Source organism: Notolabrus celidotus, chromosome 3 (genome assembly GCF_009762535.1).
Source record: "Notolabrus celidotus isolate fNotCel1 chromosome 3, fNotCel1.pri, whole genome shotgun sequence".
NCBI classification, from domain to species: Eukaryota; Metazoa; Chordata; class Actinopteri; order Labriformes; family Labridae; genus Notolabrus; species Notolabrus celidotus.
The window spans coordinates 23,674,052-23,701,981 of NC_048274.1; the positions used below are offsets into that span (position 1 = coordinate 23,674,052).

The window sequence follows — 27,930 nt, forward strand, 5'->3', positions numbered from 1 at the left end:
TCAACTGGCCGGTTAAAATACATATTTCTCATATGTGCATTTATATTTTTTTCAGGACTATGATGCTGACATCATGGCAGTAGTGAATGACACTGTTGGAACAATGATGACTTGTGGTTTTGACGACCAGCGCTGTGAAGTCGGCATTATCATAGGTACTACAAATAACAAGTAGAAGTCATGAAACTGGATCTGGAACGGACTACCAAAATCCATTTCTTGTTTATTTAGACAACTTCTAAGGTAATTTTTTTTTTTTGATAAATCTTTAAATATTTGATTAAACTGTAAGGATGCTTTTCTCTGTTCAGGCACAGGCACCAATGCGTGCTACATGGAGGAGCTGCGTCACATCGACCTGGTGGAAGGAGACGAGGGGAGGATGTGTGTAAACACTGAGTGGGGAGCCTTTGGAGACGACGGCAGGCTGGAGGACATCAGGACAGAGTTTGACAGAGAGATAGATCGAGGCTCTCTGAATCCCGGCAAACAGCTGTACGTTAGACTGAAACCATTTTTTGTTTTTTCAACTCTAAAATAATCTAAATCATCTTGTCTTTTTTGTACATACGAGGGAACACAGAATCAGCCAGAGATTAGCTGTCAGTTACTCATCCAGTTTTTATAAATTGTTCTCAGATTAAAGAGACTAAAACCAATTGAACATTGTGGATTCATAGATACGTTTTCCAAACTGAACGGAACTTAGCTATTTAAAACTCAATCTTAAATATCATAGATCAGCTACCTGCTAGAAAGTATTTTAAAATGAGTGGTCAAGGGCACAGTATTACCAGTGTTTCTTTGGGTTTTCATTGTCTCTTCCTGTATGTCTCAGATTTGAGAAGATGGTCAGTGGTATGTACATGGGGGAGCTTGTTCGTCTCATCTTGGTGAAGATGGCCAGAGAGGGTCTACTGTTCGAGGGCAGGATCACCCCTGAGCTGCTCACGAAGGGGAAATTGGAGACCAAACACATCTCAGCCATAGAGAAGTGAGTCACACAACATTCAGATTCCACTCATTTTCTTAATAGAGCAAATGTGTTCAATTAAATTGAATTATGTAGTGTATCATAGCAGCATTCTCTCTACTTGTCTTGTATGTTTAGGAGTAAGGAGGGGTTGAACAAAGCCAGAGAAATTTTAATCAAACTTGGCTTGGAGCCCTCGACTGAAGACTGTATCGCTGTGCAACATGTATGTATTATTATTATTACAATTATTTATGTTTTAAGTATTAAAATGTATTTGATGCTTTTAATTTCCAATATAACCAAAACAGTATAGACACTTTTTTTCAACATAATTTGGATCTGGGTTTGTGTAAAATCAAAGATGCTTTGTTTGTCCTTCTCTGGATCACATCAAATCTGGTTGTACTGCTTGATGGGTTTCTCTCCTTCTATACTCCCTCAGGTTTGTACCATTGTGTCTTTCCGCTCTGCCAACCTGATTGCTGCCACACTGGCAGGCATTTTAATTAGGCTGAAGGAAAACAAAGGAGTGGCACGGCTGCGAACGACTGTAGGCATCGATGGATCTCTTTACAAGATGCATCCACAGTAAGTTAGGATAAAAGATTATATTAAAATGCTGTTTTATTTTTCCTTTTGATGATATGCATTGCATTGTTTTTTACTTTCTACAAAAGTATCAGAGAACTGCTGTTGAGTGTTCAGAGTTGACTCACTAAATATCTGTCATCTGGTTTCTAAAGCCCGTATTTAAATTTGTGGATAAAACAGAACTCAAACTCTCAGACATCTGAAACTCTCAAATGTATTTCAGATATGCTCGCCGTCTTCATAAGACAGTCCGTCGCTTGGTCCCAGACTCTGATGTACGGTTCCTCTTATCAGAGAGTGGAAGTGGAAAAGGAGCAGCCATGGTGACAGCAGTGGCCTACAGACTTGCTGACCAATCAAAACAGATCGCTGAAACACTCACTGAATTCAGGCTGACAAAAGAACAGCTGCTTGAGGTGAGGACAGTTTGATTGTGTAGTGTGTGATTTCATATGTGTTTGTGCGTGTTCTCCTTTTTGTAACTTCACTCTGCACTGTAAGTAGGGCTGTTGCAATATCAGATTTTCACCTCAGGATTTTCACGCTCAAAAAATTCAAAAATTCACCATAACAATATTATGGCAATATTTATGGGAAACTTGGAAGAAGAGACACAACGCTATCAGTTAAATTTAAGGAAGAGCAAGAAAAGGGTGGAGTGATACATCACTTTTTATTCTTTAATAATAAATGCCATAGACTTAATACACAATGATGACATGCAAGTGAGATGACATTTATTATGAATTGGGGCTATATGAAGAAAGACTGATAGACTGATTGACACATAGATTGATTATTCATCCATTCTAACGATGGTCACAGTAATGTTTTACTGGCTTTGTCAGCCCTGTAACAGAAACTTAAAAAAATCACAGTGTGTCTTCTGTGTGTGATTCTGTGTCCACAAACATCCTGTCTTTTTCATGAACCCCAAAAGCTCCCTTACTGGCAGGGAAACTTTATTTGGGTGCTATTAGAGTATCTTGCCTTCATCCGTCATCCCCTACGTTATGATCTGCACTGCAGTTGAAGCTTGTTGGTCACTAAATCTTCTACTGCTGCTGGTTCTTCTTCACCCAGCTTAAAGAACCACTATGAATCCATTAGTTACACAGTATTACTGTATGCTTATTTTTTGCACAATATACATTTTATTTTTTTCAAGAAGACAGTTGTCATCAATACTGGTATGTTACGACAGCACTGAGTGTACATAAGTCATATTCTTTTTATTGCTCCCATTCAGGTAAAGGACAGAATGAGGATAGAGATCATAAACGGCCTCTCAAAGAGCACTCATGATTCTGCTACAGTGAAAATGCTACCAACCTATGTACAGAGTACTCCTGATGGCACAGGTGACATGCACAGACTCTCATGCTCACACAGACACAATAAAAACACGCACACGCACACGCACACGCACACGCACGCACACACACACACGCACGCACACGCATACACCGTTCGTATTTGAATGTTGAAGCTAGCGACTTCACATGGGTGCCAGTTGGAAAATATTACTCAGTTTATTTAAGCTGGCAATCTCACACCTCACAGAACCAATGATACTCTGTCCTCACTGTACTTTTTTTTTCAATTTTGGTCCCTTTAAACCCTTGGTAAACTAAAGAAACGTTCATATTGCAACACAAATAGATATTTTTATTTCTTTGTTATATATCAAGCAGGACTGTTTACAATACCTGTAATGCCCAATCTTAAACATATTTTTTATTTAAACCGAATTGGGGGACATTAGCGACATGAATAACATTTTAGGGTGGAACCTGCTTTGAAACTTCGCAGACAAACAGCCGTGGCTTTATCAGTCTTTTTGTCTACCTTCCTTTTGTCCAGAGAATGGCGATTTCCTGGCTTTGGATTTAGGAGGAACAAACTTCCGAGTTCTGTTGGTAAAGATTCGTTCTGGCAAGAGGAGAACAGTGGAGATGCACAACAAGATCTACGCTATTCCTCTAGAAGTGATGCAGGGCACAGGAGAGGAGGTGAGATCAATCAGTCTTTAACTATTTAAACTATGATGAACTGGTTTGGAGTGATGCAGAAAATGCACAAGTGCTAAACATGTGCTGAACTTAACCCCTTGTTACTGTGTGGCCCTGTATTGTCAAGATTAGGGTAGTAAGGTGCTGGAGAAGGTCAGTGGCATGATCCTTGTTGGCTCAGAGATAAGTAGATCAGAGAGAAGCAGGGAAGAAGGTCGGTGGTTGGAGAGAGTCAGAAATAGAGGAAGGTTAGAATTAGCATTGAGTTGACTGTCTTTCAAACACAGATTTGAACTTAACTCTTGTGCTCCAGCTGAAGCTTAACCTGTCTGTCACCTCCCTGGCCTTTTCACCCACACTCTCCCACCTCCGCCACTTCCTGAGTAGCAGGTCAGGAAAGTCAGAGTAGAAAGAGCACTGTTTTATTTTAACCTTGTTGGTAGTATTGTTCTGATTTTACATAACATTTCCCTTCTTATGTAAGAACTTCCCCCTTAATCATTTTTATGAGCATCTGTAGTGTAGCCTCATTTAACATTTCCTGTGATATTTCTCAACAACTCATACCTGAGCAAAGAATTAATCAGTAAAAACATGTATGTTAGTTTGCAGGGCTCCATTAGGCTGGAATCAAACTAGAAAAAGCATCACCCCTAAGTCAGGGAAGAGAGAGATGTCTGGTTTACTTCTTAGTGGATATTGATGTTAAGCTCTGATTGAGACATGTGTGGTGTTTGCAGGTCCACTTATACATTCATAGTTCATTAAGTGCTGTATCACATTGGCAAGAAAATTGAAGCTTATTGCGCCTGTGGTCACATTTACTTCAATTAATGGAACTGTTGCATGTGTTTGTTTGCTTTTTCCATCAGCTTTAAAAGGGTAAGATATATTTTATGACATAACTGATGGGTTTGTGAATGGAAAATACAATAAGCTTAATGGCTTCATCCATTCTGAGCAGTGCAGCAGCGTTGTTCCTACCCACATGTTCTAGTCTTTATTACTGTTCCTGAAATGGTGTCATATTTCTGTATTACGGATGGTGTATTTGTCATTCAACATTGTGTAAAAAATCCTAAAGACCAATGCCAGAAAGGCAAATTAACTTGCCTGTTAACAGCATTGATAAACACTAAGACATTTAACAGGGTGCACTAATTTCCACATTATCTGTCTCAGGTCTGTAGCGGCAACAAGCCAACTTAAATTTCTGAACCGTTCTTTTAAAAAAATCACTAATTTATTGGAAGTACATTGTCCCTTCAGTCATTCTAAATTATATACCCTTCCTATATAATTGTTCCAAGTAATCAACTGCTAAAATTGTAAAAACGAACACTTGAGGCCCAAAATGTCACAATATTATAAGTGTTTGTGAGAGATTAATTCTGTTTGTTTTCCTTTCTTTCTTTAGTTGTTTGATCACATCGTGCAGTGTATCAGTGACTTCCTGGACTACATGGGGATGAAGAACACTCGTCTTCCTTTGGGCTTCACGTTCTCATTCCCGTGCAAACAGACCAGCCTGGACGCTGTGAGTGCATGACTCTTCCTTCCTCTCGGATACACTGTTTTGTGTCTTCTTTCCCTGGTATCATAAATCAGCTGCGTTGCAAAAAATGAACCTGCTGATTCTGCTAAAAGAGACCTGAAATGCACTCACGTACTTTTTAAAAGAACAGTTTCATCATTTAGCTTTATAAACAGTGTTTTAGAATTATAATTTGTAATGAGCAAAGCTTGACCTACAAGTTCAAAATGTTTGTGTGCAGGGCATCCTACTGACCTGGACAAAAGGCTTCAAGGCGACGGACTGTGAAGGAGAAGATGTGGTGGGTCTGTTGAGAGAAGCCATTAAGAGGAGAGAGGTAGGATATAAGGACTGGTATCATTCATTGCACAGTAGATACATAAAATTGTGACACTCCAACATAATTAATGTGTCCTCTGTAGGAGTTTGACCTGGATGTTGTGGCTGTAGTGAATGACACAGTGGGAACCATGATGACCTGTGCCTATGAAGAACCCACCTGCGAGATTGGACTCATTGCCGGTTAGTTCCCCTTATATACAAACATACTCAACTTTTAGAAAAAGATCGATCCATCTAATGTTTCTACTTAATCGTAGGCACTGGCAGTAATGCGTGTTATATGGAGGAGATGAGGAACGTTGAGATGATTGAGGGTGATGAGGGGAAGATGTGTGTCAACATGGAGTGGGGGGCTTTCGGAGACAATGGATGCCTTGACGACATAAGAACCGAGTACGACCGCGCTGTGGATGATTTCTCCCTCAATCCAGGCAAACAAAGGTAGAAACTCACTCACACACATTATCATCATGGCCCCATTCTTAAAGTCAGAAACACCTGTTGGTCATTTATAAGGATCTGACCCCAGGGATCAAAGGGTTAACATGCTCTCAGTGGATGTAGATCCATATGTTTCTTGATCATGTTGTGTTTTGTGTTTCTATAGATATGAGAAAATGTGCAGTGGCATGTATCTTGGTGAGATTGTGAGGAACATCCTGATAGATTTGACCAAGAGAGGATTCCTGTTCAGAGGACAGATTTCTGAAACACTGAAGACCAGAGGCATCTTTGAAACAAAGTTCCTCTCACAGATAGAAAGGTAAAAGAACATGGGATGTGAAATGAGTAAAATTGAAAGCATCAGTTCCACTCCTGTGGCATCTCTTGACTGTATTTCCCTTTTGCCAATGCCTAATTTTTTCTGTCATTATCTTTCTTTTAGTGACAGATTGGCTCTGCTGCAGGTGAGATCCATCCTGCAACATTTAGGCCTGGACAGCACCTGTGATGACAGTATCATAGTAAAAGAGGTAAGGCAGGCTCAAGTATATCGTATTTAGAAATGTTTTTCCAGATTGCACCTTATCAAAACATCCAACCATCAGACTTAAAAACTCTTCTTCAGAAAAACCTTTACAGAGACCATATGATCATATTTGAAGCTACAGTTTGTGGCTTTTTTTAACTATTTATTATACAGAATGGTGTTTTTGTATGGAGCCTACCCTGATGTAAAGAAGTGGACAAAATAAAAGACAGGTTTATAAATCATTAAAATTCATAAGCATCATGAACTAATTCAGTACATGAATGTTGTACCAGTGACTGAATTTTTTAGGGGAAGCAGTTCCTCATAGAAGTACTTTTTGGAGTGCGTTAAGTAAACACTGAGGTACTTGGCTCCCATAAAACATTATCAGGCTTTTCTTGTGAAAGAGGCAGGAATTTGTGACTTTACAAAAGTTAACAGAAACAAAGTCAACTGTAGCATTGCCAGTCTCTTAAGTGTTGCAGTACTCAAAGTTTTTCCTTGTTTTACAGGTATGTGGAGCCGTGTCCCATCGTGCAGCCCAGCTATGTGGGGCAGGAATGGCGGCTGTGGTGGATAAGATCAGAGAGAACCGAGGACTGGACCATTTGAACATCACTGTGGGGGTGGACGGGACTCTCTACAAACTGCATCCCCAGTGAGTTGACACTTCAACCTTGTTTACATGACAACATTACTTCATTAGCACCCTTCCGGGGGTGAAAGGCAGGCTTGACCAGTTAAGAGCAATGTTGAGCTACAACAGCCCGAGGCTCATCTCAACCTGACAAACTGTAAACAAGCACACAGGGACACTTGTTTATCTTAATTTGCTTCTTAGCTACTCTCACTCACAGTCACCTCTGGTTTTTCTTCTTTGCAGTTACACATTGTTGTTTGAGTCAGAACAGTATCGGTCTGAATTTACTGCTGACCTTTTGTGCACTTTATTAATGTGTTATTACATTTACAAAACAGATAGAAATTAGATGAAAGACATTACATATTCCTTTTAGATACTTCAAGTATAAAGATATAAAACACTCTCTGACTTGACTTCTGACTACACTACCAGTGTTAATTTCATTTGTGAAAATGATGACTATGTTTGTCAACAACCTTGTTTTCCATGATGATGAGGCGATGATGAGCTAAAAATTAATTAAATTCACTTCTGTGTGCAGTTCAAATTTTAACTTCAGCTTCTCTTTTAAACAAGTCTCAGCTTAAAAGCTTATAATACATTTATTTAGGGATTGCAATTCATATCCTTAAACCATGCTGTCAATCAACAGCTATTCATGCTCAGCTAATATAACTAGAAAAACCCTGTCCCTTATTTAGAATACTCTTATGCTCTTTCTAAATAGTGTTGCAACAATGCTGTTGAACTCAGTCAACATGTGCCTGTTTCTCTCATTCACTTTAGTTGTAGAAGCAAATCTTCTCATAGTTGCAGTCAAACTTGCTCTTTTTTGGTTCTTTATTACTTCACTGTTTAACAATATATCAAAACCTTCTTCTCTGCGTAGTTTCTCCGGGATCATGCACCAGACGGTAAATGAACTGGCTCCTAAATGTAAGGTCAACTTCCTGCTGTCAGAGGATGGCAGTGGGAAAGGAGCAGCACTCATCACAGCTGTGGGCTGCCGGCTGAGGCAGGAGCTGAACAACAAATAGAAGATGATTCCTCAGTCTCTGTTATCTCCTCTCTTGTCTACGTTCCCCCTCTCTCCACCTGCTCTCTCCTTCCCTCTCTTTGTTCTTTCTCCTCTCGTCCTGAATCTCACCAGTCTCGTCGAAGCATTGCACTCCAGGAACTGCTTTTGGTTCAGGTAGCTTTCTCTGCTGTGTAGCACACAGGTGCAGTGTTGTTGCTAAATTTTGATTGATTAACCAATGTAATAATACCAAGAATCGTATGTTGTTGTTTTATGATTTGTGGGATGACATTTAGTAAGATGAAGCACACACATTTAGCTCCTGTAAATATGTAGCAGGGTAGAAAACTAGCACACACTCTAGTAATGCTCCCATGAGCTGTTTATTAGCGCCATCTGAAGGATTCCTTTAATAACTGCAGTCTATTACAACTTGCAGTTTTAATGCAAATTAACAAAAGCAGAACTACATTTATTCTTGTAACATGCTCAGTAGAGACAGGGACAAAAAATACTGTTTCAGACCAAAGTCACCAAAACGTGTGCTGTATGCTCCTCACTGTCTGCACTACTAGACATAAAAAACTATATATTAGGTGGAATATAAATATGTAATAACATAAAAAGGGAATATTTTTGCTTTTGAATTTTAATATCCATCCCATATATAAAAAAATGTAATAAATGAATTGTTGCTATTTATTTTATTTTTATATTGGGAGATGTTGAAAAATATTGTTGCAATAAGCCATCGTCAGAGTCCTTAAAGTCTGCTCCTGTCCTGTAGAGGTTTATCAAAACAAACTTCAGGGCAGAGAAGTGATGAGAGTGGGACATCTTCCATGCTTGATCTGCAGGGAACGCCATGCCACATGCTCGCTGAATCTGTGCATTTGTCCTTATTTATAACAGCAGTCTTATCTACTCTACTGTAAAATATATCCAAAGAACTATTTTTGTTTTACGTAGTAGAAACCCTGCTGTTGATAGTTAACAACACAGCTGTGGAGTTTTTGATGTCCTAAAAAGCTCTGGTTACTCATCTTCACAGTGAGACTAACCAGTTACTTAGGAATGGCTGTTAAACAGGACTATGGTGCTAACGTGGATGGGAGTGGATCAACCAAACGAAACTGTACAAGAAAACAATGAAAGGAGCTGAAACCTTAGAGGGAATCAAATGTTTTTGCTAGTAGTCGCTCACTGTGGAGGGTGCTGACGTAAACTACTGTACTCCTTATTCTTCATGCAAAGTCATATTTATTTTTCTCTATACTATCCTTAAATAGTTGTATTATAACTACAACTGATTCTTATTGAAAGACTGGTGGATGCACTGGTTTTCTCTTTCACTTTAGGGGCAATCCTTTTCAAGAAATAAAGTAGAGTTCAAGAAGTGAGCTGTGTTTTTCTTTAGGGTCATGATAGGGTACTGATGAATCGTTGAGATGCTACTGTATATTTTAGTACCTGTGTTGTAGTTACAGTTACACTTCTGGCTTGTGGGGACAAGTGAGTAGCAATCCAACCTGAAGCTAATGCCATTAATAAGTTAGTTACTAACAATGATTGTAGACAAACTGAGTTTCCTCTGTTACTCAAACTGCCAAGAGAAAAGAGGGTCAGCCTATCTCACAGGTCATAAACCAACCTGCCTTTGGATAAACCCTTGAAATAGACAAGTAAACCACACGTCCCTCTTAAATCTCCTCTTCTCACAAATCTCAGATTGTATCTGTCCAACACTGTCGATCAGTTGTCACAAAAAAATAAACCTGTGTCAATTCAATGTTTTGAACTTATTTTACTTGGTGACTGTTCTGTGATGTTGGGTGTATTCAGAGGTTAATTTTCAATGCTCACGTTATTAGGATCAGGCAGCCTTGAATACATTTAAAACACTAACTCTGCCTTTCAGCACATAACTATTATAGTACCACGCACGCACACACACACACGCACTTTACATTTATTGAACATATTGACTTAATTTAGGTCACAAACAAATCTTTTGTGTGTAAACAATAAATATTAAACATGTTTCACGTCACTGTATTCCAAATATCAAAGTCAAGTTTGCAGTAACCTGCTACAATCGCACAAATCAAGTATTTACATTGAATATAGTCAAACAGTTTCACATGTTACATCAGATTCTTATCAGCAGCACTTTGTTTTTTAATCAGGACTCTACACCGACACAACATACTAAATAAATGAACGCCATGTGACCAAATGTTCAAGAAGTAGTCCTGTACAGCTGCAGATACATCCAGATAATTCTGTGAAATCAAATGTAAAACAGTTGATATCAAAGCTAAAGCAGTATTCATATTAGAAACAAGAGGTGGCATTCACTGTTACTGCAACTGTTGATGCCCAGCAATAACACTCACACAGGATAAACACATGAATGAATGTTTGTAACCTCACTTTATGAAGTCCACTTACTGGCGGTGCTGTTGCAGTCATGAGTATTTTACAAGTGATGCAAGAGCATTAATGACAAGTATCTCTGGATCAAATGTGCCGATTTGATTCAGTTTAGAGTAATGTTTCCAACATGTTTGGTCTTCAAACGTAGCACAGGAGTTATGCTAGCTTCCTTTGTTGTAAGAAACATAATCAACCTTTTTTTCACATTTAGGACATGAACAAATTTAATCACGTTCTTTAAAAACATGTTCTTATATGTCCAACACAAATGATCAAGTGTGATATTCATGTGTTTTTTATGGAGTTGACCTTATAATGAAAAAACACTGATGCAACATCTCTGCAGTTCAGTACATGCTGATGTTTTGTATGAGAAACTCTGATAAACATTAATTTTACAGTTATAGCATCTCATAAAGAGTGATTGGTGAAGAAACTTAATATGTGCTAAACATGAAAAACATCTTTGTTTCCTCTGAAGTCTCATATCTAAGGCAGTAAAAATAGGTAAACAGACATAAACAACAACATTAAGGCTCGGTGCTGATGCCAGTGGACTGCTCATCTGTTCTGTGGACTTGAAAACCAGTAAACACAGACAAAACCTGCCAAGTAAATCCACTATCCAAGATTCACAGTTTTTCTCCAAAACAGCAGAAGGAAACAAGTGACAGCGGTGGAGGGAGGTATGTAGAAACGAGAGAGAGGAGGAAGAAGAAGAATGTTCTAACCATGAACACTGTTAAAATAAGCCTCCCTTGTGCAGTATGACGGGGTGGTTTCTTCTGTTAATAACTATACTTACTCATTTCTATATTTTGGCACTGACAGCAAACATCCATGAGATCCAAAGTCACAATCATTCGTGTCTCCTTAAAAAGTTTAAAAGTTAATCCTTTCAATAATTTCTAATAAGTCAGGTCCATTGAATCTTCTCTCGTGTTTTCAGCTCACCAGTTTGTTCAGATTTGTTTTACAGTTAGCAGCATTCCTCTCTCTCTATCAGCTTCAGTCCTTTAATTAAGAGCCCTGTTTCAGCTTCATATATACCCTGTTTCCCTCCCATCAGCAGTCAGTGGTTGTAATCCATAAGTTTGTTGACTGGAGATCTTGTGTGGTCCGGCCTCCTCACAGCGTGTGTGTTGTTTGACGTCTGCTTTTTAAGCTGTATGCAAACATCTCTTTCCGCGTTGTGCTCAGTATTCGTGTCAAAGGGGTTGTTTGTTTTGATGGAGGCGTGTGTGTATGTATTGTCGTTGCGATGGCTGCGTGTCATGGTCACTCTGAAGGTGTGTGTGTACTGCAGCTCCATCTTGTCCTCCTCTGACACTTGGATGAAGGGACACCAGGAAAATGCGTGACGGAAACCAGCACGAAACCTGCAGAAAGAAGGGACAATCATTTACTTTGCCCTGAATTATTGGACAAAGAAACTTTGAATATGTCATTTACCTTTGGTTTAGACAGCAGTAAATGATGGGATTATACATGGTTGAGCTCATTGCTAACCAGAATATGGTCAGATACACCTGAGTGGTAAAGGAAACATGATGAAATAAATAAATAAATCAGACTAAAAGAATCTGTAGCAGGTGGAGATGAAGCTGCTAACCTGTTGAATGTAGCGCTGATTATAAATGTCCCTGTTAAATGACCCCAGTATGAAGTAGATGTGATATGGCATCCAGCAGAGGGCAAAGGTCACAACGACGACCACCATCATCTTCACAACCTGAGAAACATAAAAAGAGGGGTAAAGAAAGCTAATAAAGCTAAAGCTAAGTCTGATATCACTGTCTGCAGTTCATCTGGTCTTAATGTAGCTCTATTAAAGCTCTGCGAAGAACTTGAGGTTTGTGGCATCAGTATTCATTCAATCTTTTTCATAACCACCTTCAAAGTCCTCACAGGAGCTTTATTGTAGGGTTGTACTAGACCCAAGGTTAATGAACTCAGACTGTCACTATCCACAAAACCTGAGTCAGAGGCGACAGGTATCACAAGGTGTCACAAAGGTGGTGATCAACTTCTCTGCTGCAGCAGCAGCAGCAGCAGAAAATCAGAACCAATCATAAAACTTGATCCATACAGCTGTGCTTTAATCATTCTCTCTGTACCACCTGCTGCATGCATGTAAGTAAAAACAATGCTAAACTTTGAAAGAAAAGAACTTACTATACACACAGTTTTTGCATCTTTAACTACACTACTCCGTTCAGAGACACACAAATACAAGTCTTAACCCTCCTGTAAGGCCTCTAAGGTCAAATTTACCCTTTTTAAAGTTAAAAAATCAAAAAAAAAAAATGTTAAAAGTATTTTTTCGGTATGAAGCATCTTTGATTGGCTTAATAAGTGAAATCAACATATGAAATTAAAATGGTTCATTCCACATTTTAGGCAATATATGCCTTCCAAACCAGCTAAAAACAGCATCAAAATCTGGGCAGTATGTGACAGAAGGAGTGTCTTGTGTTAATTTATCAACATCACTTCATTAAAAAAAAAAAAAAAAAAAATCAAAATTCAAAATAAAATAAAACAAAATCTGTCATGTAAAACTATTGTATTTATATTTAGGTCTTTCAAATGTACATTTAAAAAAGTTTTAATGTGAATTTTCATAAAAAACGAGTGAGTTATCCTCATTGAACCATGATCTGTGAGGATTACAGAACACCATTGCACCAAATATTGATTTAAATGGTTATAAATGGAGTTAATTATGAGATTAAAAAAAAGGTTTATTGGGATTTTTTTGAGTTCTGACACTTCTGGATATTAAATATGCCCCGGGTCAAATTGACCCAGGAACAGTATTGCTGTTCCTGACATACGAACATAACAAGAGGGTTAATCTAACACATTTTCTCAGCTGAAAATCTGTTGAATTCATAGAGCACGATATCAGGTGTTCAGGTTAACTGAGCATTTTGATAACGGGGCATGATACATTTCAGACCTACACTTAAGTAGTGAAAGGTAAAAAGCATGTGACCTTTCTCTTCGCTGTTAACTGGCTGTGATAGTGGTCTGTCGCCTCTCCAGGGATGTGTCCACCCCACAGCAAGCGGCCAACTAAACTGTAAGTCACTAACATCACCAGCAGAGGGAGCAAGTAGATCAGCAAAATCACTGCATACTGGTAACTAGAGAGGAAAAGAGAGAGAGAGAGAGAGAGAGAGAGAGAGAGAGAGAGAGAGAGAGAGAGAGAGAGAGAGAGAGAGAGAGAGAAGCTAGTATGAGACATTTGTCTGACTGATAAACTTCTTCTGCAAACTAAGCTTGAATGTCTTCTAAACCTAACACATTTCCAGACATAGAAACTTTTAAAGTGATGACATAGGAGCTCAGAGTAACAATCATTAAGTCTCATAAAAACCTATATTTTAGAGTCTGTAAGTCATAGATATAAAATTAAGTATACCTATATATAATAGGATTCCAAACCGGCCACATATGTTGAATGTACCACTGACTTATATGTGGATCTCACAGACATCAACCTTTTGTATATCTTATCCTTACATGTGAATCTTTGTGCATGTGTGTATTGGAGATAAAAACAAGATTACATTCCATAATATAAATCCTCTTATATTAAATGTCATGGTCTGTCTTTCTGTGTTTATTAGTATCTAATATCCATGTTAATGCTATACATCTGAAACTATATGCATGAGAAACAATGATAATCTGTTTTTTTCATGACATAGATCTGCCTTTTTGTAAATGTCACCATCAGTCTTCTGATCTATGTTTTTATTGATCCTGTTGGTTCACCTCAGTTGATGTGTTCCTCCATAATCATCAGGCCAGTCCACCATGCACACGGTTCTGGGGTAGTAAAATTTGGTCACGCTGTAGTAGCATTGAGGGAAAGCCAGCAGGATCGCTACAGTCCAGATCACAGCAATCATAACCTTAGTAGAGGTGGAGGACAGGCGGGGCTTCAGAGGATGGATGATTGCCATGTACCTGAAGGAGGGAAAAACAGCTTTATGACTCTTACCATTTGCATAGAGAGAATTTGATGTTAAACTTATGGCGTCCATTATTTGGTTAAAAGTTATCCTCTCTTTTTAGCAGAATATTTACTGACTTATTCATCAAACCACTTAAAGGGAATAATACTGTATCTTTAAGCCTCTTTAGTCAAGGTAGGTCCCTCTGTGTGCTCAGCTTTATACAGCCTGTCTCAAAAAGAAAGATTGGTGATCATTAATCCCTTGCAGGGAACATGTAGGCTCAAATATCATCTGGCAGTGTGAGATGAAGCATTGTGTCAGTGTGAGGTGATAATTGTAATTTTAATCTTGTTGTCTCCCCTTTCCTTTTCCTCCAGCAACCTGGACATGTTATTTCCAACCTCATAATCTCCATGATCTAAATGCCCTGTAATTCAGACTAATAATGATGAATGAGAGCTCTGCCACCTTTAAATCAATTAGTCCTTTTTTTCCCCTGAAAGCTGAGCACTGAGCTGATGTCTGGCTCTGAGGCAAATGTTGATGAAATGATATCATGGATTCTGTCCACTTGATATCTGATACAGAGCACGGGGACATCCTAATGTAATACAAGACTCAATACCTCACTGCAAGACACAATCAGCTCTATATTTCATGTGGTTGAGGCAGATTCATGAATGAACCTCCACTGATCCAAGATGAGGATCTATTATCTTTATTCATCAGCTGTTTATCTATTATCATAAATAATAGTTACTCCTCCATGCATGTCTGTGTGATACAGCAATGATGTGATCATAGACACACACATGCTACTGTGTGCATTTATATCTCTATAGTGTAAGTTCCTCAATGCATGATGTACTACGTATTACCATGATGGTCTGTGATACTTCATTTCCCATCATGCTCAGTGTTGAACTGAGTGATCGATTTGTAAAGCTTATTGTTTATGCTTTTTAACAATCGTTCCTTCTTCATGTCTGTTCTTGTAGGATTTATTTTTTCATATAGTCGGATGTAATTTCCTATTCATCTTTACTTTTCTTCTATGCTGATCAGAATGGATGGGACTGTTGGATTTCCTCAAAACATGTATGTTGGTGGTGTAATTTGAGTCCCCTGCAGTAAGTTATTACAAAGCTGCTATTAGGAGCTTTCAGTTTGTGTGGATTTTGGTGCCATTCTTATAAATTTGCTGATATAATCCCTCAAATGCCAAGGTAATATTTTATGAAAAAACCTCATCCTGCTTTTTTGTAATGGTAAAATGTGTCACTTGTTGTGAACGTTTGCTGTAAAAGAAGGAATAAAAAACTCCCTACAGGGGCTTTAAGACATTTTGGTACCAAGAAATACTATCTCCTCCCGAAAGAGCGGAACATTTTTGAAACTACAAAATGGGCAATGTGGATCAGAAAAAAATGTTCCACTGTATCTACATTTACTTTGACCAAAGGTTTCTGCAGGGGTGCCACAAGGGATATTTGGCCACATGTAAATATCACCCCACACACACTTCATGGGGTGTTAACATTCCTCCCCCATACGAAGCCTCTGGGTGTCTGCTGCATTTGCATGAAGAGGCTGTCAATAAAAACGGGCTGATCTGAAATACCAATAATAATTTTGTCCATCATGATTCTATTTCAATATATCATCTTTGAAGCATCACTCAGTAATGCCACCATGGTAGTCAATTAATTCAAATAGAGTATGACTCATTCATTTGAATATTCAGTTTAATATATTTTTATGAATGCATCCTGTTTATTACTTTTATGGGTGATGACTGTTTGTGATGCAGAATACAAGGATTTTAATCAATTTCTGTTTCTGATCTGGTCTCAAATTAAGTTCAGTGGAGCATAAAGGAAAATCCAATATTTAGCTAATTATTAAAAACATAAACAAATGAAGCACATAATTGGTAAAGCACTAGTCAATGAAAGATGTGACTCTAATTTGTTTTGTTTTGCACAAGCCACATGTTCCATCAGACACACCCTGAGATAACGATCTAGGTTATCCCTTGAAATCCTACACCTTTATAAATACAGGTTATGTTTCAAAGATAACCATGCATGTTATTAATCATTTTATGCTTGCTGCTGCGGCTGAAGTCATAAGAGAAACTGATGATTCGAAAAATTGGTTATTAATGATCAGGAAGAATTCCCTTGATCCACATGCAGGTCTGTGGCTCATTCATCACCACAGCTGTCCCGAGACCCAGGAACCACAAATCACATGTCATGCACACATATGTGAGAGTAATGAAATGCTATTTCCTCTGGAACAGCTGCATTGCAGGAGCCCCTTTGTTTGCAAATGCAGTCTTAGACATCAGTGCAGCACAAATACTGCTTCTATTTTATAATGTTTGGTTTGAGTTTGAATAAGGTAAGTTAAACACTAACTCCACAGAAGTTTTTGAAGTCATAACTGAAGATGCAGCTGTATCGAGCTGAGCTTTCATAACATTTTTTCCTCTTGCTGATGGAATTAAGGTTAGACCATATTCAGTCAAATACTATAACATAAATGACAAGAGCTGTAAAATGTATCATTAAAGTTTCATCAACACAATATCTGGTTTAACTCAGTATACATATCACATGTTAAGCTCAGAACAGACTGATCTTTCATGCTTCTCCAAGCATGAATGACATCTGTATCTCACTGCATCTGACCCATCTCTCCTTCATCAAGAGGTGTTCACAGTTAAAGTTAAAGCTGCTGAAATCAAGTGATGTAATCTTATGAGTAAACTGCTAGTTTCTGTTTGATTACATGACCCTGGTCAAGCCAAATCCTTATGCCTGCATGAATCTACTATAAAACACTCAAGTACACAAATGAAGTTGTTTTGAGGATATTGACAGGCCTCCTCAATAGTCAAATTCCTACTGCTCAAGCCCCCTGCAACTCTCTGCCTCTCCACTAGATGTCCTCTCACTTTCCTGTCTGTCTTCTTCAACATACATGATGTCACCATTCTATGAATGTATCCTGAGCTTCACTACACCTGCTGACCTGTCTCTGCCTCTCTAATCAGTTGCTCTTCATATTTCTATATTCAGTGACCAGTTCTTCCTTGTTACTCTGCTTTGTCCGTCTAGCTTTCTGTTCCACTATTACGATTTGTGTTTCACTCCTCTGTCCTCTTCATAAATGCCTGCTTGTCTTCCTGCTTGTTTCTTGTTACCAGTTTGTCTACTACCTGACAGTGAGTCATCAATACACAATAAACTTCACAAGTCTGCATGTCTGCATCTTGGTCCTACCTTATCAATATAATTAAATACATGAAGACAGAACATAAATGTAGCTCAGACAGATTGTTTGTTTGCTCACAAAGCTTGATTGATTGCAAACTGCTGAGATGACATTTTGGTGAGTGGTCGAATTTCACTCTAAAACTATCTAATGGAGATAATGCTGTTAAATGAGGTGATGCAGGAATATTACTCTTGCTATTAGTGTCTAATTGCTTAGGCAAAACTCTTTCGCCAAGTGCTCTTTTTAATTTTGTTTTAATGGCACTTTGGATGAGAGTGTCCATTCAACTATAATGTCATTCTATAGTAGAGATCAGCTCTCCTACCTGTCCACTGCGATGGCAGCCATGGAGTATATGGATGAAAACATGGCTGTGATGGGGAAGAAGTTCTGAAATCTGCAGTATCCCAGACCAAAGTACCAGTCGTTGTGAAGTGCATACACAAAGTTAAAAAGAGTGTTGAAGGTTGCCATGGAGACGTCTGAGAAGGCCAGGTTGACGATGAAGTAGTTGGTTACGGTCCTCATGCGTCTGTGAGCCAGGATGATCCAGATCACTGTGACATTCCCAGTGATAGAAACCAGGATAATGAGGGAGTATGCTATAGCCCAGAGGGCCACCTGAGAGGAGAGGAGAGGAGAGGAGAGGAGAGGAGAGGAGAGGAGAGAGGAGGGGAGACGAGGATAGGAGAGGAGTCGAGGAGAGGAGAGGAGAGGAGAGGAGAGGAAAGGAGAGGAGTAAGGGAAAATAATCAATCAGATGTTAATTGATCAGGGACCAAAACATACCTTGATTTCATAAAATTCTCCCTTGGATACATCAAATACTAATTTGTTTGGTTTGTTTTTCAGTTGGTTTCATGGTAGTAACTTTATTTATTCAATGTTTTCTTTTGTTAATTTTATCTAATTTTCTTCCATCTATCATCAAAGTTGCCTCTAAATGCTCCCTGGCTCTGCTGGATAAAAAGACCTGGCTCTGACTCAAACCAGGCTCCTCTCTGATCCCGGTGCTCTCCCACCTGCCAGTCCGGCTGTTGGAACTGATTCCCAAACGTCTCGTTCCCGTCTTCAGGCCAGTCGGTGGTCTCTGATAGGGGCCATAAAGTGGCCTCCATGTCTCGTTCAACGTGTTGAACTAGACTCTCTGCGTCCATCGTCTTCTTCTTGCTCACCTGATGAAAGAAACTTTGTGTTTAAGTGCACGTGCGTTATGCGTTATGCATAATGAGACGTGATGATGGACTGACTGTTAATCGAAGGCTAAACGATGTCCATCTGATTAGATTTTTTAACATTTGTTAGAAGCAAATCTTGATTTAATATGTTCTGGTATAAGCCTATATAATCTTCCAGAATGTAAGACAACAGCCAAAGACATCTGAGTCGCCAAAATATGATTCCTATGAGAATAAACTGCTGCAATCTTTGATTGTGAAATGTATGTTTGCTTTTTTTCAAGGATTTTCTTGGATTATCTTTAGAACCCGGAACAAAAATATGCATTTCAGATTTCATACCAGTAGTTGAATGATACAAAGAGAACATTTGGCTTAACATCAGCTTGATTTGACACAGGCAACCCTTTCCGTCAAAGATACGTAGCTTTGGTTTGACTTAAAAAAATACGTCAGCAACTGTTGCTTAAACAAAAATAACTTATCAGATAGCATGAATTACGGTCAGACAGGCACACATAATGAAATATTTCTTTGGCTGCAGTGAGCGCAACAGCCTAAAGCACAAGTGGTTAGATGGTAGATTTAAATGGCACAAGGAAAATATGCCTTCTTAACAAAAAAGAGAACATCTCCGTCAGGTTATCACTTTTATCTGACTTACCTCTCTGATTATGCAGATAACTTGTCAGTTTCCATGTCAGTTTGTACAATCCATCGATAACAATGTCCGAAAATCATACTCCCTATGCGTAACGGATAACCACGTCCATCCAATAATCCATCAGACATCTCAAGACATCTCTGTGCGCTCTATCTCCCTCAACCTCTTCCAGTCTAGCACACTTGCGCGCACTCACTCTTCCTCTCACTACTGGAATGTGTATGTCAGTGGTTACGTTACAAACCTCGGAGAGACGCACAGACAGGCAAGCAGGCACGAGACCATGCGCGTGAAGCTGCGCCAAGTCCAGCAGGAGAGTAATGAAAAGAGGGATAGACATGAATTAATTTAGAAAATTAGGCACAAATAGCTCTGACCCATTCTCTTCCTTCCTGGAATAATCAGTCAATAGCTGTGAATTTATTTTCAGACATAATAAGTGCATATCAATACAATTAGTGTAAAAACAACAGTCAAGTATTAATTAAGGGCGTGTGTTGACACGGCAGCATGACTCCATAAGTCTGAGATGAGCAGATATTCAGTGAAATAGAGACAACATCAGGGAAGGGATGAGAAAAATAATGCTGCTGAGCGGGGAATGAGATGCAATGGTGTTTTTAAAAGAAAGCAGCTCCTGTCCAAGCTGCTATCTCCTATAACTACTTCTGCAGACATTTAAAATAGAGCTGCACATAAATGGTGAGTTGATTGCTCAGGGCAATTAAACTGTCAGAACTGTTCCTCACATTCTCCAAGAGACAAAGATGCTTTTACTTTTAGACCGAGACTTACATTACCCCAAATCTTTAATTACTTTCATAAATGACAAAAAATATAAAGATTTATCAAAAAGTTTTCTTCCCTTGTTACATTACAAAAAATGTTTCAGAATACAACAATTATCAATAATTGTCTGTGAAGTTACTCTAATGACAGTAAAGAAATTATTTACATAATAATATTGTTAATTACTTTTTGAAAACTTATGGAATCCCCAGAAAAAAAACTTTCAAGGATTTCCCTGGAAGCTTTTTGAATTTTGAAGAATGTACTGTACTTTGAAACTTATAAAAATGAATACCAAAGACTTGTTTTTCCTCAAAACAACAACAACAACAATACCAACAACAACAACAACACTGGAATAACCTTTATTTTTTTGTTAAATTTACTGGAATTTTCATGAAAACTTGTTTTGTTTTTTGAATTTAGGAGCACCTTAACGTTCAAGAGGTTTTCTTTTAAACTTTCTTGTAAAGGAATTTTGCTAGAACCTTTCTTTCTGATACTTTGGGAATGTTGTGAACATTCCCAAAGTATCAGAAAAAAACTTCTAGGAATTTTCCATTATTTGATATTTTTACAGAAACTGAGGCATGTACTTAGAAACGTTCTGGAATTTCTCTTAAAACTTTCCATAGTTTTCACAAAATCTGTATTGGTTATCTTATTTTAGAAGGTTTCTCAAAAAAGTCAGCATATTCCAGATACACTTAAAAGAATTTCCCCAATTTTTCAAGACTCTCCCCGAAGAGCATGAAGAATTTTCTTGGCATGTTTTAGGAATTTGGGTGAAAAACCTTGACATTTTGCGGGGATTTAATACGGAAATATTCAAGACCTTTTAGAAATTTCCTTTGAAGCTGTCCTAGATATTTCTAAGAATTTTCAGAAATTGGATTTTTTAAATTCAATTTCTGAAACTTCTTTTGAAATTTTTATGTAAACATCCAAGAAATTATTCCAAAACTTTACTTTTTAGGAATGTTCCTTTAAACTTAAGATATCATCACAGAAACTTCAGGAACATTTCCGATATACTTTTGTCACTTTACCTGTGTTGTGACGGAATTTCTCTGGAATGTTGAAGGATTTCTTCTGAGAAATCTTTTTTAAAAATTGGATTATTATCTTGGAAATTTGGGGGATATTTTTTAAGAAAAACGTAGGTAATTTTTTAAATGATTGTTTGCAGTTTTTTTCCACGTGATAACACATGATCCAATAATCTGAGGGAATGAAAGTGTTGAAAATGGGGCTGATGGTCAAAGCGCTTGCAAAGTACAGCTCAATGTTTGCGATTAAACGCAGTCACACATATAGAAAAACTGCAGATGTGCACCTGAAATATGACTAAACACCTATATCCACACACCTGTGCTTATAAAGACAGAAACATAAAGAATACTGTTAAACCCACTCGCCTTCAGTGAATGCTGCAATAAACACTTGCTGTATAATGATAATACTTATTTTTCTGCTGCAGTTTATTTATTGTAAGCAAAAGAAATGATTCCACAGTGAATACAACAGGTTATACTCGCTCCTTGTCTTCATTTTTATGGATCCCATGTTTATTTCTCTTACTATAACACCTCCTGTGTTTTCTGCTGCTATTGTCATATTGTGTTCTGTTATTCCTCACAGTCATGCTCTTTGTTCTCTCCTCCCTCTCAGGGAAAATATATTGTATGTGTTTTCCTGTATATGTGTTTTCTCATGCTTGCACTGTAAATAAAGGATAGAGGTAGAAATATGGTGTGTGTACAGTATGCACCTCATGTGTGTACTTTAAAATGGTTGCACATCCTAATGACCAGCAGGGCCTGGTGAAAGGCATGTTGAAGAGTGCATGTGGACAGGGGATGAGAAGTTTTTACGGATCTGTATTTATGTATGTGGTCTTTTGAATAAGTGAGCCTTAGGCGCTGCAGAAACTGAGGTAATTATCTCAGAGCTGAAACTGATGAGGAAGGGATGAAGTACAGCCTGTCGACCCTGAACTAGCACAGACAACGAACAATAGCTTTACAGAATCACAACACCTCTTTACTTGTCTGGAATTAGATGCAACAACTTGCACAAACAGAATACTTTTACATGCCTCCCCTCCTCCTCCCTCCTGTCCTTTCCTCTCCTCTCTTTTCTTTGCACAGCTTAACATGCAACACTTATCAAGAGTTACCATACTTCAGTACATTCTGTGTATCAAATTTAGAAAACTATCATTGACAGACAAACTAACACATCATTCTCAGGCCAAAGTTGATGCGATTAAATGTCTTGTTGGATGCTCTATAGAAAAAAAGAATAGTGTTTCAGATATTTTATATATTCTTAGTCACCCCACCCACATAGTTGTGGCCAGCCGGACCTTTACTTCAGGATAAATAGGTGGAGGAGGTGAAAAATCTGGGATACCCAAACTAATTGGGATGATCTCTTGAACCGCTCCCTCTCACTGATCAATTGGCTGAACTGCTGATAGCTATCATCCAGAGCCAATGCTGCCTTACACAGTCACTGAACACTGAGTAGACGTATGGAGCAGTTTCATACTAGAAAGGGTTTTGTCTAGACCAGGGGTTCTCAAACTTTTTTGGCTTGTGTGCCTCCTTTCAAAAACAATTTCAGCCAAGTACCCCCTTGTATGGCCGAAATCTTTTTCAGGATATGGGAAAATAACATGAATGAATGTATCCATGTGGTTTTACAGTGTCATAATAACATTGAAATTAAAGATGACACAAATTCCATGCTTTTGTAGTGCAATATTTTCAGAAATACTTAAAGATTGAGGCAGCTAGTACCTTTGAAGGAGCACACTGATTTATTTCTGTCTAACAAGAAACATTACAACCACCTGTCCATTGTTATCCTCCTGGCCGCACTTTTATTAGAATGCAAATGTACGTGATCGCTCGCTGAACAATTGACATCAACAGACGGATGCCGTCTGGTTTTGCAAATAATATATTTTATGAATGAATATGCTCAATTTGGAAACACTGCCCTATTTTCACCACCAGGGGGTGAAGTAATATATTTGGACTAACTGTGTAATCCATACTGTGTTGCTTGTTTGGTTGCTATATTGGACCAAAGAAAACTTTAAACATCATTCATCAGAGAGAAGTTCAATTGTTGTAAAGTAAAGTGAGTGGGTTGTTATGCAACCCACTCATTACACTTTGCATTATGGTCTTGTCTCACCCTGTCAGGATTCTGTTTTGCATATGACCCACTCACTATACATTACCCTGCTTGCAGCCATCAGCAGTATTTAGGCAGCTAAAAAATAAACACCCCTCAGACTCGATGGTTGGTAGGGCTTTCATAGCAACAGCATTCTTATCAGCCTACTTGCAGGTCTAACTAAAATTAGAGATTTTCATTAATGTATCAACCTGCTTTACTGTAATAAACCACATTACGCATAACAATTTAATTCACAGTAAAGTCTAAATATTAATGTTTTCCAGTGGCATTTTGAGAGAATGCAGAAAAATACAGCTGCACCAGGTGGTCCACTTCCCTATAACTTTTCTGTTGGGATTTTCTTCTCACTCATCCTGTCCTGTCACAGCGTCAAAGCCCATACGGTGTTGTGATTTGTGGTTACTTCATGTTCACTATTTAGTGCTCTCCAAATAAAATTGGAAGAAATATTAAAAATATCCTCCATGTTGTTTACTGGAGCTAATGTATTTGCCACTTAGTCAACAGGTAGAAGTGAAATCATAAATGAATAGTTATGCTGGACATCCTTCCACAGACTGACATGATGTGTGTGATCTTGCTTTCCCAACATGGCTTTGCCCTTGCTATCCAGAATTATTCACATTGTTAGGAGATTTTGACTTGTTAAAATCAAGTATCTAACATTGCAAGGTGATTGATAGGAAAGGATAATAATAAAGTATACCAAATGCAAAGACCTTTCTGCTAGAAGTACACTCTTATATCTGAGGGTAGTTAAACTAATATATCACTGTCCATTGGCAACACAGGTGGGGTATCATCTGCTTGTGTAAAAAAACACTTTCTATGTTCAGTGCCAAATGAAGCTTGTTTGCAAAGCTTGTGGGAGATGACAGGTGGGTGTCTGCGTTGTGTTTTTTTTAAGTTGACTGACGGATGACCGACACTAGGATCTCACTTTCTCTGCATGTATTCTGTTTAACAGATGGAAAAAGAACCTCTGCTTTTACAAAGTATGCAGCCCACCTCCACTCATCTCCCCTAGGGATAACATACAAAAGGGCTAACAAGCATAAACATTACATTCACATAATAGATATAAAACACAACAATCATACCTGTTTAACAGATAGAAAAAGAACCTCTGCTTTTACAAAGTATGCAGCCCACCTCCACTCCTGCACAGATAAAGCACATTTCGACTAGCTTAAACCTTCAGTGCATGCAAACCAGCACGAAGCATGTGCACGTTCAGCTAGTCTACTTAAACACTTATAGAAATAAATAAAAGTAAAATCTATTTAATAAACACATTAAAACACCTTACAGGACAAAAGCACAAATAAAATAAGTAGATTGAAAAAGAAAAGTTAAGCAACAGACACCTCCCTCTCCCCCAGGGATGACATACAAAAGGGGAGAGGGAAGGGGAAAATTCAGATATAAAAGTCAAGAAACCAACAAAAAAGAAATTGACCGGAAGAAGCTGCACATAAAAATACTTAAAAATATACAAAGAGGCTCTACAAAACACACAGGTATAATTTGTGTAATTATAAAATAATAATAATTAATATTGTATTTTCAACCCTGTTACACACTCATTGTAAAAATACTTGCTGTAAAACATGGGGTGTGAAGTCAGCATTATGCTATACCATTTAGGTAGTTTTTTGTTCTGTTTTTTGGCTGAACCTCTCTTGTACCTGAATTTACAAGCCAATGAATTTGACACCTGGTTTAATACTGTCCCAGATGAGAAAATGCAATGGGCCCATATCTCCCGGGTACGCCCCTGTTGACAGAAAAAATCTGAGGCATGGAGATGAATTTTGTAGTTCGGCAGCAGAAATAGTTTTATTTCATGTGGCACATCAATCATTGTCAAGAAATAATCTCAGTGAACAGAGTGAACCGCCACACTTTTATCCCATCTTCAGCTTTCTTCAGCGCGTAAGCCTCCCATCCATCAATCCATCCATCCATCCAGTCTGCTCACGTGCGCTCCCAGGTGTGGTGACGCCGACAACGCGGAAGTGTGATGTAAACAGCAGCACAGGGAGCCGCTGAAACCAGTTGTCCTCTCTCAGACACGATGGCCAACAACAGCGAGATTAGATACTGCCACAAATTCTCATATTTTGTCCTCAAATTCACACTGTTCGCCTATGCTATCATCTGGTGGGTGAGTACAATTATTGTTTGTTAAAGAGGAGCGCAAGAAGCCTAGTCTGCCTCGAGGGGGGCAAGCAGGCAGGCAGGCAGGCAGGCAGGCAGGCAGGGTGTGCGTTTCCACTGGAGCTGCAGCTCGGCTTCTTTGGAAAAATCATCAGTTCATATTGTAGAGAGGGCGAAAGGTTGACACAAGTTGTTGCTCGTTTTTTAAGTCGCAGATATTTGTTATTTGAAATCCATGGCGTTGTTGCGACAGGTGTTATACCTGTATATGCTACCTGTTACACGGAGATGTGATCCTGCAAACTCAGACCTTGATACACGTCTTTACTACCTATGTAGCCACACCCTCCCTGTCCACCTTTACCCCACTCTTACATGCACGATCAAAGCCAGGTAAACACAGCGACAGAGCAGATAAAAAAAAGAGGAACGATATCAGGCTTTTTGTCCCCACGAGCTGTTTGTGCGTAATTTATTGTGTCCTGCTGTCTGCTGTGGTCAGTTTGAGCCACATCGTGAGTCATGTGTAGGTCACCACACTTTGCTGACAGCAACATGTATTCAGACAGAATTGAATTGCTCAGAATGACAGAGTTGATCCAGTAATTATATTGTAGGCTACAGCAAATTTGAAACCAACATGATTTTGTCTGCATGGTAGCAAGTGAGGATTGTGCTTGGAACATTTGTCAAAGATATTTCTAAATGAATGAAGATCTATAAACCCAAATAAGTGTATGTCAGCGCCACAGGATTTGCTCCATTATTTTAAAGCTTTCATATTTTTTTTGTCTCAGTTAGGGTTGCCACCTTGGATTTGTGAAAAAAAAGGGGCACTCGACCAATTGTTTGGGGCGGAGGGCTTGGCCACTATTACCAGTTAAGACCAAGCGGCAACCTCTGGTCTAAAAATATGATGTCAATGCGGAAGTGCTAAAAACTGCAGTTCATCGAGGATCTGCTTGAGGCTGGCTCCGGAAGTACCGGAAACCACATACACACCAATTCAAAAAAGACGATCTTAACAGCAGAAATAAACATGTTTACAGCCTGGTACAACAGACGAGTGCAGTCTGGATAGTTCATTTCTCGATCTGCTCACTCTGTGTGTGTGTGGGGGGGGTTCTAACGCAGCAATTTAGAAGATATTGAGATTAAGAGTCTTCCAATGAGAGGCACAGCTGACTTGACTGACAGGTGGGAACACTGTAGCTGTTGGCTAGGAGGCTCAAAGCCCGCCTCTTTACGTCACAATCGCTCCACAGCCGCAATATGGCTGCCGCCGCCGATTGGAATTCAAAACAGCGCTTCAGAAACAGATAGGCGATGTCACGGATCCTAGGTCCATATTTTATATAGTCTATGGTTCAGACTGACCAAATGAACATAAAATTTGGACATAGGACACTGGTAAGCTCTGCCGCTGCAATCTTGTCTTCTTCAGGTGAACCTTTTTTGGTAATAAAAGTTGCAATGGCTGCCTGTTTTTGTTTGTTTGATACCACAGCTTGATACTTTTTTTTTTTGCGTGGATTTCCAATGCGTTTTTCCTTTCATATTTTACGGATATTTTTGCCGTACCCATTCAAACTCTGACAGTGTTGCCCAGTCAGGATTGTAACTAGTATATTGTTTTTTTGTGTGCTGGTGGCTTGAATGTATTTGCTCCATCTCCTTCCTCGTCAGTCGTCTCTCCTCCCATTTCAAATGGAGACACCAAAAGTTGGTGAAAAGAAGACCTCAGCGCGGAGTACCTCGGTCAATTCATCTTGCAAACAGGAAGAAAGCAGAGACAACTTTAAATAGCTGCAGAAGCACGGGGGACCTTTCTAGACTACAGAGCGAAGGATAATAAATGAGGTTTTTGCATTTCCCCCCAAAAACGAGAGAAATTCTGTGCCAGGAGCGATTTTTATTTTCCCGGGACAACTGGTGAAAAAAGAGAACAATTCTGGGAAAAACGGGACGGGTGGCAACTCTAGTCTATTGTTTAAACTGTAACTTAGCTCATTTTAGCAGCAGGTTGGCTAACAGTCTCAAAGTCCCGCCAAAGAGTGTCAGAAAAATGTATAAACAATGCACAACTTTATTCAGTGATTTCAACAGTTAAAATTAACTTTTGTTTTGGAAAGGAGGGGACTTGGAAAA

General features: G+C 38.7%; 3 protein-coding genes and 1 long non-coding RNA gene across 5 annotated transcripts in view; 3 read left to right on the forward strand and 1 right to left on the reverse strand.

Annotated features, from left to right (window-relative positions):
• LOC117810771 (hexokinase-1) overlaps window positions 1–9,878 on the forward strand; it is a 23,313-nt gene extending 13,435 nt beyond the window's left edge. For both annotated transcript variants that reach the window (XM_034680729.1, XM_034680727.1), the window contains exons 6-21: window positions 56–155; window positions 312–495; window positions 839–994; window positions 1,112–1,199; window positions 1,419–1,564; window positions 1,791–1,983; window positions 2,817–2,928; window positions 3,431–3,579; window positions 4,997–5,116; window positions 5,355–5,450; window positions 5,536–5,635; window positions 5,713–5,896; window positions 6,063–6,218; window positions 6,342–6,429; window positions 6,941–7,086; window positions 7,961–9,878. In XM_034680729.1, coding sequence (XP_034536620.1) covers window positions 56–155; window positions 312–495; window positions 839–994; window positions 1,112–1,199; window positions 1,419–1,564; window positions 1,791–1,983; window positions 2,817–2,928; window positions 3,431–3,579; window positions 4,997–5,116; window positions 5,355–5,450; window positions 5,536–5,635; window positions 5,713–5,896; window positions 6,063–6,218; window positions 6,342–6,429; window positions 6,941–7,086; window positions 7,961–8,108 — 2,166 coding nt within the window. In that variant the 3' untranslated portion in view covers window positions 8,109–9,878. The remainder of the gene's footprint in view (window positions 1–55; window positions 156–311; window positions 496–838; window positions 995–1,111; window positions 1,200–1,418; window positions 1,565–1,790; window positions 1,984–2,816; window positions 2,929–3,430; window positions 3,580–4,996; window positions 5,117–5,354; window positions 5,451–5,535; window positions 5,636–5,712; window positions 5,897–6,062; window positions 6,219–6,341; window positions 6,430–6,940; window positions 7,087–7,960) is intronic.
• Window positions 9,877–18,973, reverse strand: tacr2 (tachykinin receptor 2). Its single transcript, XM_034680731.1, has 7 exons — window positions 18,801–18,973; window positions 18,104–18,399; window positions 14,309–14,503; window positions 13,524–13,674; window positions 12,138–12,257; window positions 11,978–12,054; window positions 9,877–11,904 (listed from the first exon to the last, which is right to left on the reverse strand). The coding sequence occupies exons 1-7, from the start codon at window positions 18,933–18,935 to the stop codon at window positions 11,598–11,600; spliced, it is 1,281 nt and encodes a 426-aa protein (XP_034536622.1). The 5' UTR covers window positions 18,936–18,973; the 3' UTR covers window positions 9,877–11,597.
• LOC117810774 lies at window positions 18,465–19,208 on the forward strand. Its single transcript, XR_004630845.1, has 2 exons — window positions 18,465–18,516; window positions 18,712–19,208. It is a non-coding gene; the product is annotated as an uncharacterized LOC117810774 (long non-coding RNA).
• A 6,388-nt stretch (window positions 19,209–25,596) lies between these two features.
• Window positions 25,597–27,930, forward strand: part of tspan15 (tetraspanin 15) — a 50,580-nt gene continuing 48,246 nt past the window's right edge. Inside the window, exon 1 of the mRNA XM_034680848.1 lies at window positions 25,597–25,789. Within this exon, the coding sequence (XP_034536739.1) occupies window positions 25,700–25,789 (90 nt within the window). The 5' untranslated portion in view covers window positions 25,597–25,699. The remainder of the gene's footprint in view (window positions 25,790–27,930) is intronic.

Excerpts from the sequence above, each read along its gene's own strand:
- tacr2 (XM_034680731.1), bottom strand. The coding sequence starts at position 18,935 with ATGGACGCAGAGAGTCTAGTTCAACACGTTGAACGAGACATGGAGGCC. Across the intron at positions 14,504-18,103 it reads GCTGCCATCGCAGTGGACAG|GTACATGGCAATCATCCATC; the intron begins GTAGGAGAGCTG and ends TCCCTCCTTCAG. Across the intron at positions 12,055-12,137 it reads ATCAGCGCTACATTCAACAG|GTGTATCTGACCATATTCTG; the intron begins GTTAGCAGCTTC and ends TTTACCACTCAG.